General features: G+C 35.5%; 2 protein-coding genes across 2 annotated transcripts in view; one reads left to right on the top strand and one right to left on the bottom strand.

Annotated features, from left to right (window-relative positions):
* The window catches only part of LOC113004950, a 418,572-nt gene that overhangs the window by 137,991 nt on the left and 261,733 nt on the right, over positions 1–18,848 (top strand). The gene's annotated exons all lie outside the window — the stretch shown is intronic.
* LOC113005628 lies at positions 17,135–18,729 on the bottom strand. The gene is made up of 3 exons (XM_026141418.2): positions 18,660–18,729; positions 18,423–18,554; positions 17,135–18,126 (listed from the first exon to the last, which is right to left on the bottom strand). Exons 1-3 carry the CDS (start codon positions 18,727–18,729, stop codon positions 17,135–17,137), a joined length of 1,194 nt encoding a protein of 397 aa, XP_025997203.2.

Below are 18,848 nucleotides of genomic sequence, written 5' to 3'. Positions count from 1 at the left end.
ATTTTGATAAATATTAATTTAATCAATAAATATTTTAAATAAAAGTTATAGTTTTTGAAATAATACATCATTGATAATATGAAAAGTATTCTCCCTCAATTTAGAGAGCTAACATATACGCGAAATGGTACGTGTCATTGAAAATACGTGTAATAACCAAACACGTACGCACGCACGCACGCACGCACGCACGCACGCACAGAGAAGTGCGAACAAGCGCGCGTGCGCGCGCGCCCACACACACACACACACACACGGAGGGGTGTTGCAAGGGTGTGGGCTTGACGGCCCACCTCTTCTCGCAGCCAACGCGTCGTTAGTGCGGTTACTATTGATGGGTGGGTGCGGGAAGAGGTAGGCCAACCCCTTTTGCACCCTCCCTACCCGTATGTGTGTGTGTGTGTGTTTTTGTGTGTGTGTTAGTGTTTATGTTTGTGTGTGTGTATGTATGAGTATATATGTAGTTATTATACTTTTATGTACTCTACGACTGGTCAGTTTTGTAGTATTTTTCTTATTTATACTTTTATTTTATTTTTTAATGATTACGCGTATGCAATTACAAAAATTATGCATAAAAGTTTTATTGTAGACAATTTCAAGAGCTTTATCTTTTATTCCTCACTTTTTTCTAGGAAATCAATATTTTCCGAGATATATGTAAAGAATAAAAAACCTAGTTTTTACCTTGATTTCTTATCTTAAAGATGTCCTTGTCGATGACTTTTATTATCACATTCTTAATCAGCGCATCAAAATACAGCAGTATACCAAGTTGCAGCCAAATTGGAGGGTTTACCTTTTCGGAACTGCATCCATATCCCCTTTATGAGTACTTCTTACCCTCATTATATGCAGGGTGTATAAAAAGTCCCTTTAATTATTTTAAAAATTAAGCATTTTTGAAAAAAATGTTTCAGATAAAGTTGTAAGGCATAAAATGGTCTATTTATTAATAATACCAGTTTGACTTTAGATTTCGCCAAAGTCAGGTCAAGATCAAATAGATATTTATAAAGGAATACTTTATTTTGTGACTCCGGAATCTAATAGCTAATTTCAAGATTTTTTCAAAATACTATTAGGAGTATAAATAAGTTTCCGTCGTTTTTTATCAAAAATTGGGCATTTATTGTGAAAGAACGGTACCTAATGTTTTATTCAAAGTATTGTGTATTGCTAGTCATTATTTTTTCCCATCTTTTTAGCAGCATACAGATATTGCGTCGGAAAAACGCTTCATCTTTTGAAGCTATCCACAAATCGACCCAATTTTTAGTACCTTTATATGATGTGAAGTGTTGCTCAGATAGACCATGCGCCATCGATCGAAACAAGTAGTAATCAGAAGGAGCAATGTCTGGTGAATATGACGGGTGGGGTAAAACTTCTCAATTGAGTATTTTCAAGTAGGTTTTGTCCTGCGCCGCAATATGTGGACAAGCATTACCATGCAGAAGAATAACTTTGTCGTTTCTGGAGTAGTAGTGGGCGCGGTTTTCCTTAAATACTTGACTCAATCTCATCAATTGTGTTCGGTAGAGAGTACCAATAATGGTTTTCTTCAGTTTGAGCAACTCATAATACACGACATCAAGTTAATTCCACCAAATACACAACATGAGCTTTTTTTCATAAATGTTTAGCTTGGTTGTCGATGTTGAAACATGGCCAGGTTGTCCCAATGATTTCTTCTTTTTTGGATTATTGTAGTGGATCCATTTTTCATCACCAGTGACTATACGATGCAAAAAACTCTTGCATTTATGTTTGGCAAGCAGCATTTCGCATATGAAAAATTGATGTTCAACGCTTCTCAGCTTAGTTCATATAAAATCCAATTTCCTAGCATGTGAAACATTCCTAATGATTTTAAGCGATGTGAAATTACTGGTTGAGTAACTCCTAATGTAAGTGCAAGTGCTTTTTGCATTTAGCACAAATCTTCATTCAATATTGCTTCTAATTCTGTATTTTTGTACACTTTCGGCCTTCCGTTACGTTCTTTGTCTTCAACGTCAAATTCACCGTTCTTAAACTTTTGCAACCACTTATGGCAACTTCTCTCACTTAAGGCAGCCTCACCATATGCTTCTACAAGCAATCGATGCGCTTCAGCTGCAGATTTTTTTATATTAAAGAAGTAAATCAAAAGCTCCTGTAAATGACGCTTATTCGGCTCAAAATTCGACATTTTGAAAAAAAAATGATGCTGATACAAAATCGCAAATATTTTAAGGTTATGTTGTTACTAGATGTCCAACCTTACAATATGACGTTTTACAGCAGATAATTTTAACCATAAAGTACTGATGGTGCCATTTTTTGTCAAACGGCGGAAACCGTACTTATACTCCTAATATTTGTTTGTTTCCCTTTTATATTTAAATCAATTACACGTTGAATTATGCACAAATAGATTTTACAATAGGAAATTATGTTAACAATGTAAATTTGTTAACAATGTAAAAACTCTAGCCAAATAAAAGGAATGAAATTTCCCCTTAATGAATTTGTCTTGTAACGCTCGACTTTTCTTGCGGTCGCGGATTAACTCGCCGGTTCCGGGGTTCGAGAAAAGAAAAAACTCCGACTTGTATAAAAAAATAAAAGATTATTTATTTTTAAACAAAATTAAATTCTTTTACAGCCCGTAATATATGAAAAAAATAAAAATTTATTAGAAGAGGGAGGAAGGCGACACCTTCAAGACACGTGTCCTTCGGTACGTTTGATACACGCGGTTAAACTTAAAACTATGCCGCACGCGGAGTTGCCGTAATCTTACAAACTAACATTTGAACACGAAAAACTTATAAAAAAAACGTGGACCTTACCATATAACTAACGCTAACGCAACTTAATACCTATAAACGCTTGCCTAAGAAAAGGGTAAAGAGATATGCTCGTTTATGCAAGAAGGAGACTCTTTGTATAACAGGGCCGCCTGGAACAAGGTAATTCCGGATAAATCCCTGGAGATGGTCTGACGAGAGAACAGGACTCCTAGAAAAGGACGTCGTCGCCGACCTGTTCATGTTATTTATATTGCTTTAAAATAAAAAAAATGTTACAATTCGGAATACGAGACGGGTAGTAAGCAAAGGAACGGGTAATCGAGAACGTCCGGTGTCAGGAAGCTGAAAACGGCTGGTATTAGAAATGCAGGAACGCCCGGCACAGGAAGCCGAGAATGGCTAGTATCAGAAAGCCGAGAACGTCCGGCACAGGAAGACAGAGGAATCAAGTACGCCCGGTATACGGAAGCCAAGAATATCCAGCCAAGGAGCTTCAAGCACTCCCAGAGTGTCAGCACCGGTTAAATGGAGCCGATTAGATCCTCGGGCCTGGTGTGGCTCCGTATTTATACTTTTGACCCGCCCACGCAGTCGGACCCACGTGGTCTCCCCACTTTTCGGCGCGCACCCATGCTCACGTGCACGCATGACGTTACGTAAACGGACGCGCGAGCAAGAAAGACGGAGAACTGTACTATATATGTAATACTTCTATATTGCTAGAAGAGTGTCGACCCTTAATCTAAACAATGTCGGTACAGACGTATAATAGCCTCTCTCTTGCGAATGGTCCAGCTGCTTTGTGCGCATGCGTTTATTCAATTTTTTCAAATAGCGTAAGGTAATATGTTCATAGTTATAAACAAAATTCGTGATATGTCATATTACGCGATGTAACCGTTACAGTTAGGTTGAATACGTGTGTCCACAGTAAGACACAAATTTTAAAAAATCTGTTATATTATTACATATATGTAATCTGTGCGATGATGCAAATTTGTTTTTTGTGTCAGAAAAAGGCAGCAAAGGATGAAAATTTTGCAATGCACAAGTAAATACACTACTCAAAAGAAAATAGGGAACACTTTCCAGACACCAAAAATTAGGCTATCTTCAAATGACTGTAACTCGGTGAAAAATCATCGTAGATAAAAAATAAAAAAAGCATTTTGAAGCTTGAAGATCCAACTTTAACGCTCTATCAGCAGATTTTCAAAATTCTTTTAACTTCCTTGTCTTATGCAGTAAAAAAGCACACCCTGTTTTGTTCCTTAAAATTTCATATTTTTGACACTTTGCAGCTCGACCAACAAATTTTTTTCGAACAATTCAAGTAAAGCTTCATAAACTACAACATTTTGCCTACAAAATGCTTTTTGTAAAATTTCTCTACGATTTTTTTTGACCGAGTTACGCTACTTTGAAGCTAAACCTGCATTTTTTACAAATGATATCCGTACTCCGTGAAAAATCATCGTAGACAAAAAATCAAAAAACCATTTTAAAGCTCGAAGTTCCAGCTTTAACATGCTATTAATGGTTTTCAAAAATTTTCTCAATTTCTTAGTACTATGCCCCAAAAAAGATACACTGTTTTTTCCTTAAAATAACGTATTTTTAACAGCCTGTAGCTCAATAAAAAAATTTTTCTCGACAAATCCAATGCAAGTGCCATAAAGTATGATATTTTCTCTACAAAATGCTTTTTTTAAAGTTTTCTCTACGATTTTTTTTGACCGAGTTACAAGACTTTGAAGATATACATTTTTTACAGTACATTTTTCCGAAAAATGACGTCTACCGCCGACATTAGCATTACCCAATGTGCACCACGTGGAGGTTGTCGGTCGGATTTTTGCACATCGTGTGTGTGTGTGTGTGTGAGTGTGTGTGTGTGTGTGTGTGTGTGTGTGTGTGTGTGTGTGTGTGTGTGTGTATGTATGTATCACAGCAGAGATAAGGACCCCGCAGTTCGTCACTTCTGCAGTATTTAATGACTCCAAAACCTCTCTGCTGTGTGTGTATGCGCTCGCGCGCATGAGAGTTCAATAGTGTGTATTTCCTCCTCTCTGATCAATTACTGCTTGCAAGCGTTCTCGCATATTTATACATCTTGCAATACGATCTTGCGGAATGTTGTGCCAAATTTCCGTTAAAATTTCTCCCAATTCTTCTAAATTTCGCGGCTGTTCCTCGCGACACCTTAATCGTCGTTCCATTTCATCCCAAATGTGCTCGATTGGATTTAAGTCCGGGCTATTGGCGGGATGATTTAACAGTCTAATTGCGTGTCGTTGAAAAAAACGTCGCGTTATATTCGCCGTATGAGGTCGAGCGTTGTCCTGCATAAAAATAAAGTTCCGACAGGTTCGATTTAATAGCAAAACGTGTGGTCGTAGAATATCGTTGATGTAACGAACACCCGTCATTGCCGGAGGTGGCAGGATCACTAGATCACTTCGTCTTGTAAGTGATATACACCCCCACACCATCACGGAACCGCCGTTGTAGGATCGTATTGGCATAACGCAACGTCGATCATAGCGTTCATTTCGTCGACGCCAAGTACGTATACGAGCATCATTGCCATAAAGGCAAAAACGTGATTCGTCGGAGGAATATACATTTCTCCAATCCCTAGCGGTCCAATTTATGTGATCGCGCGCAAATTGATAACGTACTTGGCGATGTACGAGTGTGAGTCTTGGTACTTGTGCACGAACACGAGAACGAAGACCGGCTTCTCTCAAACGGTTGCGAATTGTTTGTTCGCACACATGGCGCAAATGAATGTCATTACGAATGTTTCTTGCGGTAATTATTCGTCTTTCTAATGCATAACGAACAATGGCTCGATCTTGTCTATTTGTCGTTAATCGAGAACGACCACTACCTTCACGTCTCGTGTAATTTCCCGTGTCTTGATATCGTAACCAAGCTCTACTCACTACGGACACAGATGCACCAATATATTGCGCCACATAACGCATACTAAAACCTTGTAGCAAAAGCGCAATTATGCGTGCAACTTCTACGGCCGATAAATGTCTACGCGGCATTTTGAAAATTCCGTGTCGCTTATCACACTGCGAGAATCGCCGGCGTACTAAACAAAATTTTATGTATTGAGCATGCAATGTTTACATATGGTCATCTTTGTCTAAAAAGAGATTTTTTTTAGACTAAGACGACTATATGTTTACAGTTCACAGGATTGGAGAAATGTATATTTCTCCGACGAATCATGTTTTTGCCTTTATGGCAATGATGCTCGTATACGTACTTGGCATCGACGAAATGAACGCTATGATCGACGTTGCGTTATGCCAATACGATCCTACAACGGCGGTTCCGTGATGGTGTGGGGGTGTATATCACTTACAAGACGAAGTGATCTAGTGATCCTGCCACCTCCGGCAATGACGGGTGTTCGTTATATCAACGTTATTCTACGACCACACGTTTTGCTATTAAATCGAACCTGTCGGAACTTTATTTTTATGCAGGACAACGCTCGACCTCATACGGCGAATATAACGCGACGTTTTTTTCAACGACACGCAATTAGACTGTTAAATCATCCCGCCAATAGCCCGGACTTAAATCCAATCGAGCACATTTGGGATGAAATGGAACGACGATTAAGGCGTCGCGAGGAACAGCCGCGAAATTTAGAAGAATTGGGAGAAATTTTAACGGAAATTTGGCACAACATTCCGCAAGATCGTATTGCAAGATGTATAAATATACGAGAACGCTTGCAAGCAGTAATTGATCAGAGAGGAGGAAATACACACTATTGAACTCTCATGCGCGCGAGCGCATACACACACAGCAGAGAGGGTTTGGAGTCATTAAATACTGCAGAAGTGACGAACTGCGGGGTCCTTATCTCTGCTGTGATACATACATACATACACACACACACACACACACACACACACACACTCACACACACACACACACACGATGTGCAAAAATCCGACCGACAACCTCCACGTGGTGCACATTGGGTAATGCTAATGTCGGCGGTAGACGTCATTTTTCGGAAAAATGTACTGTAAAAAATGTATATCTTCAAAGTCTTGTAACTCGGTCAAAAAAAATCGTAGAGAAAACTTTAAAAAAAGCATTTTGTAGAGAAAATGTCATACTTTATGGCACTTGCATTGGATTTGTCGAGAAAATTTTTTTTATTGAGCTACAGGCTGTTAAAAATACGTTATTTTAAGGAAAAAACTGTGTATCTTTTTTGGGGCATAGTACTAAGAAATTGAGAAAATTTTTGAAAACCATTAACAGCATGTTAAAGCTGGAACTTCGAGCTTTAAAATGGTTTTTTGATTTTTTGTCTACGATGATTTTTCACGGAGTACGGATATCATTTGTAAAAAATGCAGGTTTAGCTTCAAAGTAGCGTAACTCGGTCAAAAAAAATCGTAGAGAAATTTTAAAAAAAGCATTTTGTAGGCAAAATGTTGTAGTTTATGAAGCTTTACTTGAATTGTTCGAAAAAAATTTGTTGGTCGAGCTGCAAAGTGTCAAAAATACGAAATTTTAAGGAACAAAACAGGGTGTGCTTTTTTACTGCATAAGACAAGGAAGTTAAAAGAATTTTGAAAATCTGCTGATAGAGCGTTAAAGTTGGATCTTCAAGCTTCAAAATGCTTTTTTTATTTTTTATCTACGATGATTTTTCACCGAGTTACAGTCATTTGAAAATAGCCTAATTTTTGGTGTCGGGAAAGTGTTCCCTATTTTCTTTTGAGTAGTGTATTTTACACGTAACATGTGTATTTATAAAAAGTTATACTTATTTTTTCTAATTCAACTTATTTGCATAGCATTATTACAGTAGATTTACTGTAACACATGATTGGATTATCAATCAGTTAATAGCATGATGGAATAAATAATAATTATTTGTAGATTTCCAAAAAATGTGAGCATTTGAGCACAGTGGTTGCATGCCTTCAAATTATCTGACAAAGACAATGTGACGCATGTACACCTTTGCTCCGATCACTTTGTACTGAGTGATTATAAAAATAGCATAGGATTATGTTGCAAAAAATGGTTATTGAAACCAGAAGCAGTGCCTTCTATTAATGTTCAAAATCCTCCAGCTGCCGAACTGCAGTTCCAATCAAAATCTACGAATATAATTGATGTTTCTATTGATGTTCCAGATTTCACACTAGTTATTCCAAATGTAGAGGAACTAGAGTCTTTATTAACATCCAAGAATGTGATGGATGAGACACGTAAACTTAAAACTAAATTATTTTTCTTTAGGGTACTAAATACTGAAGGGAATTGTTATAGCTTTACTTGGACGTAATCTATGCATTTATTTATTAATAACAGATCGCGAAGATGAACAGCTGCATACTCCTCCGAAGAAATGAAGATTTGCAGAGCCGCGGTTCATATCTGAAATTGAAAGTTCCGATTCTCAACACAAGAAAGGAGTCAAAGAGTCCTTGCTATGATTAAAAAAACTTATAACAAAAAATGTAAATTAATCCACAATCTGCAGAAAAAAAATCTGAAGCTGTGTAAACGCATTACCACTTTAGAAGAAATGTTAACGCATTTACGTAAAGAAGCATTAATATCAGAGGACGGTGGTGACCCTTTAATGGTATAGTATCTATTGAAATAACGTTAAAGATTGAATCAGTTTGCTTGTATTGCCAATAGCTGCATTCGGTATTGCAAAGCACAGAAATTTGTTTGCTCTTACACCTCAAAAATTTATAGTATTCATCACGTATACGTAAGGAAGACGGGCAATTCGGTAGACGGGGTAATTCGAAAAATGGAAATATCTTTTTATGGGTAGAGAAGAAGAGGGTAATATGGCACCCATTTTCATTTTATTAAATTATTTTGTTTATAATTAATATTTTCTATTGAAACTTGAACGATTACATTCGTCAAAGTGTTGTTTGACAGACTCTAATCTCAAAGTAATAAGATATTTATTATTTACGACGTAATTTATAAAAATCTAATGCTCTGCATAATCGGTGGCTGAAAAAAAGTGGTTATAATATGGCTATCTATAAGAATAATTTAAAAAAGTTAGTTTAGTTTAGAAGAAACACAGTATTTTGTTACAAAATTATGTATTTTTAATTTGTCATTGTTTAGAATTTTTCTAATATAAAATTTTCTTGCGTTCACTAACTTTAAAAATACCATTAGAAATTTAGTTAGAAATGTCATTTTATCCCTGTTTAACATTAAACAACAAGCATAAAATAATGTTTTTAATGTTTCTAAACACCGCTCTTTAGAATGACGATCGATTTATCGAAGAAATATTTCAATATAAAAGTTTCGCTTAAAAAGCCATATTAATGAAATTCCATGTTATTGTTTTAACTTTGTATAACTCAAAATGTGTATAGCTAAATAAAAAGATAAATAATAAAAAAAACACTTAAGTGTATGTACATTTGTGTGATAATACACTCAAGTTTAAGAATAATGAAAAAGTATGAGTAATTAAAGGTAAAAGGTGAACCTTGGAAAAATTTAGAAGTGCTCAAAAGTAAAAATGTTTTATAACAATTGTCACTTATTATGTATTGTCATATTAACTAAAAAACGGCGGGCTACTAAATGAATAACTCCATAAGCAATAGTTAGAATACATCATCTAATAACTGAGATAATAGGGGTAACTATATTGTCGACAGTAGCCATAATACCCTCTTCTCCTCTACATATTGAAAATTTACTTTAAATACTGTAAACACGTCCTAACCTGTTTGTAATTTTATTATCCATACAAATTTTACTCTAAATTTTACTAAATATTATAGCATGCAAAACAAAGATCAATTTTTTAAAGAAATTTTAAAATTATGTTTGTGCTGCGTTTTTTTTTTTTTTATTGATACCAATCATATCAAATGTGCAGTAATTTTTTTCTTTTCATAGGCAATGATGCCTGATAAAGTGAAACATATGTTGAATAGAAAACTGAAAGGCAATAAACGTTATTCGCCTGAACTTCACAGTTTCACACTGACATTACATTTTTATTCACCAAAAACTTATGGTTACGTAAAAAAAATGTGGGATAACCTGCTGCCAAATCCTTCTACCATCCGAAATTGGTACAGAGTCGTTGATGGAGGCCCGTTTTACGAAGGAAGCATTGAATGCGATTGCACTACGAGCGAAAGGACCAAAACCGTCCATCTACGATAAAGATAAATTTCATGGTGGTATCAATTATGAAACTATCGACAAATGTGAAAATGATAACGACAATGTACCTACACCAAAAACGCGCTAATGTTTATCGCATTATTCCTAAATAATAACTGGAAAGTATCAATTGGTTATTTTTTAATAATATAATTAAATGGCAGCTGCATGAACGAACAAATTTACTCACCCAGGCTTTGCAAACATTAGAAGATTGTAAGTGCAAAGTATACTCAATAATGATGGATAGCGCATCATCAAATTTTAGCGTGTGTACTGCTTTGGGTGCTCATTTTCAGTACGGGCCTAATTTAAAGCCATATTTTATAAATCCAGCTCTAAGCAATGTTTTGTTTTTCTTGATCTGTGTCACGCCATTAAATTGGTCTGAAACACTTTTGGAGATAACAAAATTCTTACGACTATTGACGATGACAAAATTATGTGGGACTTTATTGTTAAACTTTATCAGTTCCAAAAAGAACAAGGTTTACGAGCAGCTAATAAGTTAACGAATAAACATATTCAACAACAACTCAAAAGTGCGTATAAACGGTTGTTAATTAGACACGAAGTTAAAAAGTTCGAGAAAGGTATAATAATTGCCTTTTTGACAGCATAAACACACTTCACGTCTCTTCTAATGTGAAAAATGTAAAATGCCAATTTGTTAATTCCAGTTTTTTTTAAAGAATCCATTGATTTCGGCCACAACTATATTGAAACATATTTGGATTTATCACCATATGTTAAAATTATAGTTTTATGCATCGCAAGTTATGTCAGTAAACACGTTAGCAATAACTTACATTGTGATATATATCGGGCTTAATTAGGATCGAAAATGCCTTTGCTGTCATCGATGAAAAACAGAAGACTCTATATTGCACCATCTACAAATGTTTGCGCGATTTGTCGTATGTACGAAAAGATTATCCGAGAAAATTCTGATGGTTTAATAAAAAAGAATATAAAGTGCGACTTACTTAATAAAACTCTTAATCGCATTGGCATTCCAATTTGAAATGATGTGATGGATAATCATATACACTACTCAAAAAAAAAATAGGGAACACTTTCCAGACACCAAAAATTAGGCTATTTTCAAATGACTGTAATTCGGTGAAAAATCATCGTAGATAAAAAATAAAAAAGTATTTTGAAGCTTGAAGATCAAGCTTTAACGTTCTACCAGCAGATTTTCAAAATTCTTTTAACTTTCTTGTCTTATGCAGTAAAAAAGCACACCTTGTTTTGTTCGTTAAAATTTTGTATTTTTGACACTTTGTAGATCGACCAACAAATTTTTTTCAAATAATTCAAGTAAAATTTTATAAACTACAACATTTTACCTACTAAATGCTTTTTTAAAAATTTCTCTACGATTTTTTTTGACCGAGTTACGCAACTTTGAAGCTAAACCTGTATTTTTTACAAATGATATCCGTACTCCATGAAAAATCATCGTAGACAAAAAATCAAAAAACCATTTTAAAGCTCGAAGTTTCAGCTTTAACATGCTTAATGGTTTTCAAAAATTTTCTCAATTTCTTAGTACTATGCCCCAAAAAAGATACACTGTTTTTTTCTTAAAATAACGTATTTTTAACAGCCTGTAGCTCAATAAAAAAATTTTTCTCGACAAATCCAATGCAAGTGCCATAAAGTATCACATTTTCTCTACAAAATGGGTTTTTTAAAATTTTTTCTACGATTTTTTTTGACCGAGTTACAAGACTTCGAAGATATACATTTTTTACAGTACATTTTTCCGAAAAACGACGTCTACCGCCGACATTAGCATTATCCAATGTGCACCACGTGGAGGTTGCCGGTCGGATTTTTGCACATCGTGTGTGTGTGTGTGTGTGTGTGTGTGTGTGTGTGTGTGTGTGTGTCACAGCAGAGATAAGGAGCCCACAGTTCGTCACTTCTGCAGTATTTAACGACTCCAAACCTTCTTTACTGTGTATGTGTGTATGTGTATGTGTGTGTGTGTGTGTGTGTGTGTGTGTGTGTCACAGCAGAGATAAAGAGCCCACAGTTCGTCACTTCTGCAGTATTTAACGACTCCAAACCTTTTTTACTGTGTATGTGTGTGTGTGTGTGTGTGTGTGTGTGTGTGTGTGTCACAACAGAGATAAGGAGCCCACAGTTCGTCACTTCTGCAGTATTTAACGACTCCAAACCTTCTTTACTGTGTATGTGTGTGTGTGTGTGTGTGTGTGTGTGTGTGTGTCTGTGTGTGTCTGTGTGTGTGTCTGAGTGTATCACAGCAGAGATAAGAACCCCGCAGTTTGTCACTTCTGCAGTATTTAATGACTCCAAACCCTCTATGCTGTGTGTGTATGCGCTCGCGCGCATAAGAGTTCAATAGTGTGTATTTCCTCCTCTCTGATCAATTACTGCTTGCAAGCGTTCTCGCATATTTATACATCTTGCAATACAATCTTGCGGAATGTTGTGCCAAATTTTCGTTAAAATTTCTTCCAATTTTTCTAAATTTCGCGGCTGTTCCTTGCGACGCCTTAATCGTCGTTCCATTTCATCCCAAATGTGCTCGATTGGATTTAAGTCCGGGCTATTGGTGGGATTTAACAGTCTAATTGCGTGTCGTTGAAAAAAATGTCGCGTTATATTCGCCGTATGAGGTCGAGCGTTGTCCTGCATGAAAATAAAGTTCAGGTTCAATTTAATAACAAAACGTGTGGTCGTAGAATATCGTTGATATAACGAAAACACACGAAATACACACCATTGAACACTCATGCGCGCGCGCGCATACACACACACAGCAGAGAGGGTTTGGAGTCATTAAATACTGCGAAAGTGACAAACTGCGGGGTCCTTATCTCTGCTGTGATACACACACACACACAAACACACACACACACATATACACAGTAAAGAGGGTTTGAAGTCGTTAAATAGTGCAGAAGTGACGAACTGTGGGCTCCTTATCTCTGCTGTGACACACACACACACACACACACACACACACACACACACACACGATGTGCAAAAATCCGACCGGCAACCTCCACATGGTGCACATTGGATAATGCTAATGTCGGCGGTAGACGTCATTTTTTGGAAAAATGTACTGTAAAAAATGGATATCTTCGAAGTCTTGTAACTCGGTCAAAAAAAATTGTAGAAAAAATTAAAAAAAAAACCATTTTGTAGAGAAAATGTCATACTTTATGGCACTTGCATTGGATTTGTCGAGAAAAATTTTTTTATTGAGCTACAGGCTGTTAAAAATACGTTATTTTAAGGAAAAAACAGTGTATATTTTTTGGGGCATAGTACTAAGAAATTGAGAAAATTTTTGAAAACCATTAATAGCATGCTAAAGCTGAAACTTCGAGCTTTAAAATGGTTTTTTGATTTTTTGTCTACGATGATTTTTCACGGAGTACGGATATCATTTGTAAAAAATGCAGGTTTAGCTTCAAAGTTGCGTAACTCGGTCAAAAAAAATCGTAGAGAAATTTTTAAAAAAGCATTTTGTAGGTAAAATGTTGTAGTTTATGAAATTTTACTTGAATTATTCAAAAAAAATTTGTTGGTCGATCTGCAAAGTGTCAAAGATGCCAAATTTTAACGAACAAAACAAGATGTGCTTTTTTACTACATAAGACAAGGAAGTTAAAAGAATTTTGAAAATCTGCTGGTAGAACATTAAAGCTCGATCTTCAAGCTTTAAAATGCTTTTTTTGTTTTTTACCTACGATGATTTTTCACCGAGTTAAAGTCATTTGAAAATAGCCTAATTTTTGGTGTCTGGAAAGTGTTCCCTATTTTTTTTTGAGTAGTGTATTATCTTAAGACATTTTAGATAATCATCGCAGTCAGTTGTGCAAAAATGTTATAGAATTATATTTTAACATTCGATTATTTCACGAAGCCCATAAAATATCTGAAAAAGAAGTTTATCTTCGAAATAAATACACAAAGTTAATATTATTTAATCACGACTAATTATGTAAAGACATTTATAAAAATGTAATTTTATATATACATAAGTAATTAAAAGAAATTGTGAACATGAGCGCAATCTTTATTTCATCCTACATTTTAGAAATTCAAAAAACCCAAGTTAAATGTATTTCTTATAATTTCATATTAAATTTGATCCGATAATATGTATGTCTGTTATGTATTTACTTATGTACCATCATTTTTCTTTTCCAAAAAAGAATTACTGATAAGATGATTTATTTCATGAAGATTTGAAGAAATATTTACGAAATATTTTATGTCAAAATACGTACGATTAATGTATGAAATATTTTGTATTCCATTTTTGTCTTTACTCATACAACTTTTTTATAATAAATATTTTTCTTTTATTTCTTTTACAAGAAATCAATGTAAATTAAATCTTAGGATCGTTCTATTTAAAACAGTATAATAATGACTTGCTTGAACTAAATGCTTCTACCTAAAAAGATTACATTTTCCTATTCCATATCTTATGCTCGAGATATTTTAGAATGTCAATTAAAATGGAAAACCCTGTATCTACAATTTCAATCATTCTCTTCAAATATTATAATTCGTTAATTAACATTTATCCGTCGGAGGTACATTGCGAATAAACATTTGGGCGCGATCGGGTAATGTTTTTTCTATTTCGCGGTCTTTCCATTTCATTTTCAAATGCTTTGTCTTTCGCTCACACTTACTCAATAGATGGGCCTGCGCATAATGAAGCTTGACCGTCCGTGTCCATATTTGGAATTCGTGCATCTCTCTTTTATTGGGTTTGTGCCTCTCATTGTAAAGATACGAAGCTAGCAATATAGAAGTATTACATGTATGAACTGTACCGACGTCACGTGATTGTGCGTGTAAGAAAGAGAGACAGAAGACTATACCTGAGTAACGAAGCTATCGTTACAGTCTGAAAGAGTAATGCCAAATTTGGCCCATTTTTTGGATCTCGAATTTCGTTTTTTATGCCAAATAGTATTATATAATAGAACATTAATCCCAGAGAAATGTTAAGATAAGCATAAGCGCGGTTCCGGAAGTATAAAAGATTAAAAAAGATGATTATATTGAGGGTATATTGCATAAGGAAAATTGGCTGAAATTCATGTAATATTGAGGATATATTCTATCGTATGGATTCATTGTTAAGATAATAAACGATCTACTATTCATCGTTACTTCGTTTATAGAGGGGAGAAAGCGTGTTTTATAAAGCACCCTGAAAGATAGAGTCTTGTTACATAACGTATTTGTGAGTACTATTGTACTTGTCAAAGTGGTCTTGGACTGTAGATTGTTGCAGTCATGTAATGACAGTTATATGATTCCTTGGATTTGCTCAATATTATGGGATACAAATACCTAATCATGAAATATGTAATGTGTCTATCACGATTTACAAAACAACTCTGCATAGTGAAAGGCAAAGAGACTCACATTAAAAAAATACTCCAATCTGTAAGAGATAAGAGGACTCTTAGTAAAAAAGCATCTCAATCCGTGAAAGGCAATGTCACGTGTCACTTCAACTCCATCTATCTCTGAGAATTTTCATACTAAATAAAATCTAAGGTCATATTTCAATCCGGGATAAAAATCCATAAGAAACAATGTGCACTTTATTATATAGGGGAAACCGGGCAATTCGTTAGACGGGGTAATTCGATAAATGGAAATATCTTTTCATGGGTACATATTAAAAATTTACTTTAAATACTGTAAACACGTCCTAATATAACAATGTTGCTAATAAAGTTTTGTTGGCAACGGCGTCATATTGAAGTCGAAGTTGTTAAGAATGCTGTAACGGGATGGATTCCTTAAAATAGGATATCAGATAAACTAATTATCCTTTCAATATTATTGCTTTATTACTTGATTGCTCACAGATCTATTACTCATGCACGCAATATCTCAAGTAAGTCGCTCTCGCCTCGTGCTATCGCTTGCGTTCGTCGTGCGCCGCGAGCGCTCCTATCGTCTATTCACTATAGGCTACTCACATAATATAGAACATCCGGAATATGAATTTACTACTTTACTTAACAGTAGTGGTGAAAAATGTGTTTTGCGACAGTCGAAGTAATTTCTGAGAGTAAAAATTTCTTCAAAATTTAAGTAAGATAAATAAGGTTTTTTTGAAAACTTTGAATGTATCGTGTCCAGTTGAATGTATTTGAAACATTTCGCATTTATTTTTTGTTGTGTGATGTCTATTTTTATCGATCATACGCAATAATGCGCATAGTTGATGTCGGGGTTATTCGTTAATACTGATTTATTTGTTAATGCTGCGCCTATAGGTAACCCTAACTTTATGTTGGCTGCGTTACTAATGATTGTCTACGCTATGCAGAGTTAAACATTGAGGTAAATTGAAGTTCTTCATTGATTTAGTTCAAACTTGGTAATATTGTGTATTTTAGTACATAGAACATGAATATGAAGGTAAAATCGTCGCTCTTAAACAAGTAAAGTTATAAAGCGTTAAAAAATAATATTTATAAGGTTAAAAAATTTGTCATAACAATGGCATAGAAGGACATGCGAACGTGTAAGTGAGGATATACTGCATCTGTTTTTCTATTTTTTTTTTTTTTAATTATAATCTCATGTTCTGTCGCTCTATGCCATCAGTGTGACAGATTTCCTAACCTCACAAGTGTCAATCTTTAACGCTTTATAATTTTTTACTTGCTTGATAGCGACAATATTTTCTTTTATATTTGCGTTTTTTTACCAAAATATACAATTAATACTCAATATCAGATGTAATTATGCAAATATGAGTGATTTGTAGCTTGAACATGATTAAAATTATGATTTATTGTAATTCTCGGACTAGTTGCAATTTACCCCGAGTTTGGGGCTATTCGCACTTGGCTATTTGTAATACTTGGCATTGGTCGAGCCGCTTAATTTCAAAATATTGTTATAATTGATAATTTTATCTTCGGGTACAAAGCGTTCTTTAATTATATTGGGTCCACTGCCTGTGTCTAATAAAAAGGTAGTTTGCGAAATTGACTCACAAAGTTTTACCTGAATGGTAGGTACACGACTATGCTTGTCGAGATTTATGGTTACTTGACGGGCGGTCAATGCATGGTTACTCACTTGGTCTTTTGGGCTCCCGGCGGGTGTGAGATCTTTCCGGACCCCTGCTGCACACCCGACGTTGAGGGCCCGCTCGCATTTCCCGAATCGTTAGCTTTCCTTCGATTATTACTTGCAATTCGTAGTTTGCAATTCTCAAGGAGATGCCCCTGCTCTTTGCAATAACGGCACGTTACTGTATCTTTAGGCGCCACATTTGCCCTCGAGTTAGATTGACAATCTCTCGCGGTGTGCCCAAAATTATTGCAATTTTGACGGGTGGGTCTGGGCTTATTTTCCGTGTTACGCTGTTCATTCTGCTTTTTCCAACAATTATTAGCCATATGCCCTAATCTATCGCACCATTGACAAATTACCGAAGGCTTATTTTGGCTACTAGTCCTATTAGTTCGACAGGATTTAGCATTATGACCGGGTTTGGAACACAGCTGGCAAATAATATTAGTTTGGTGTATTAATTTGACGGATTGTCGATTTTGAGGATTGCGGAATCGACATTTGTCAGCAGAATGTCTGCGTTTTTTACAAATTTGGCAGATTAAAATTTCCGTTCCTAAATTAATTTTATCAAGGTTCTGAACAGTTTGATTCATCTTTCTACACTTAGAAGCAGAGTGTCCTTCTTTGTAGCAGATTTGACAGGTTTCACATGACTGATTGATAATTGATAGTTGCCCTGAGGTGTTATTTTTACCCTGTCGTAGGTCGGTTATTGAACGCAGTTCTCTTTCTATTCGTAACGCGTCGGATACTGTCTCCTGAACACTTAAATTTCTCGTGATTCTTTGTTCAATTTCGGGTTTTAATCCTCTAATAAAGCATTTGCTCATATCCTTCTCTAATGACGCTTTAATATTTTGATCGGGAGCAGTATTTTCCCAAGACTTATACGCTTCCAATATTTGTTTGCCCAATAATTTCACTCTATTCGGGTAAGTAACTACATCTTCTTCATTTTTTTGATATATGCAACCTAATTTTCCTTGCACTGGTATAAAGTTTTAGATGGGCCGTAAACTTGTTTCAAAAACGCGGTTAATTGAGCAATGCTGTCAAAGTTTTGGTCTTGAATCGTCCGACGAGCTTCGCCTACAATTCGCGTTCTAATAATCCGCGCAAATTGAGATTCGGCCTTGCCGGGTAACATAAATTTTGCTTCTTCGCATCCTTCAATAAAATATGATAGCGGGATGTTTTGCCCGTCGAAAAACGGAACGGCTTCTACAACGTATTTTAAAGTATTTAGAGTTAGAGAATGTGTCATTTTTTTACGCTTTAGTTTACGCTTAAGGGTAAGTTCGGCGTCGCGCTCTTTCACGGTATTGTCTCCGGAATCGCCAGAACCGTCGGAATCGCCAGAATTGTCGGAATCGCCGAAACCAGGTACAAGCGTCCTGTCGTTATCTTTTAACGAAGCTTTTGAATCGTAATAAGTAAAGTTAATTAATTTAAGAATGACTCAAGGGGGTAGGACAGGAGTTGATGTGTGTATTATCGTGTTTTTTGAACGTCCAGGAATACCCTGATTCTCGATAGCACCTTTGTAAGTACTTTTAACTTCTTCTTTATTCGATCCGGACCTCGTATTCATTCCTGCTCTTTAAGATTGCACTTGTCATCCCGGACGAGCCCCCAAAAATTCTCATATGTTACGTCCAGAGTTGAAGAAGGATAAGTAAGATGTGGAGGGAGAAAGGAGGGACGTAACAA

Source organism: Solenopsis invicta, chromosome 2 (genome assembly GCF_016802725.1).
Source record: "Solenopsis invicta isolate M01_SB chromosome 2, UNIL_Sinv_3.0, whole genome shotgun sequence".
In the NCBI taxonomy this organism is placed as follows: Eukaryota; Metazoa; Arthropoda; class Insecta; order Hymenoptera; family Formicidae; genus Solenopsis; species Solenopsis invicta.
Note: the sequence above shows the minus strand (reverse complement) of the source record. Positions and strands in the feature narration are given on the sequence as shown.

Coding starts and splice junctions, on each gene's coding strand:
- LOC113005628 (XM_026141418.2), bottom strand. CDS start 18,729: ATGAATACGAGGTCCGGATCGAATAAAGAAGAAGTTAAAAGTACTTAC. Junction 18,555..18,659: donor AGGTGCTATCGAGAATCAGG/GTATTCCTGGAC, acceptor ACGATTCAAAAG/CTTCGTTAAAAGATAACGAC. Junction 18,127..18,422: donor CGCCGAACTTACCCTTAAGC/GTAAACTAAAGC, acceptor ACTTTATACCAG/TGCAAGGAAAATTAGGTTGC.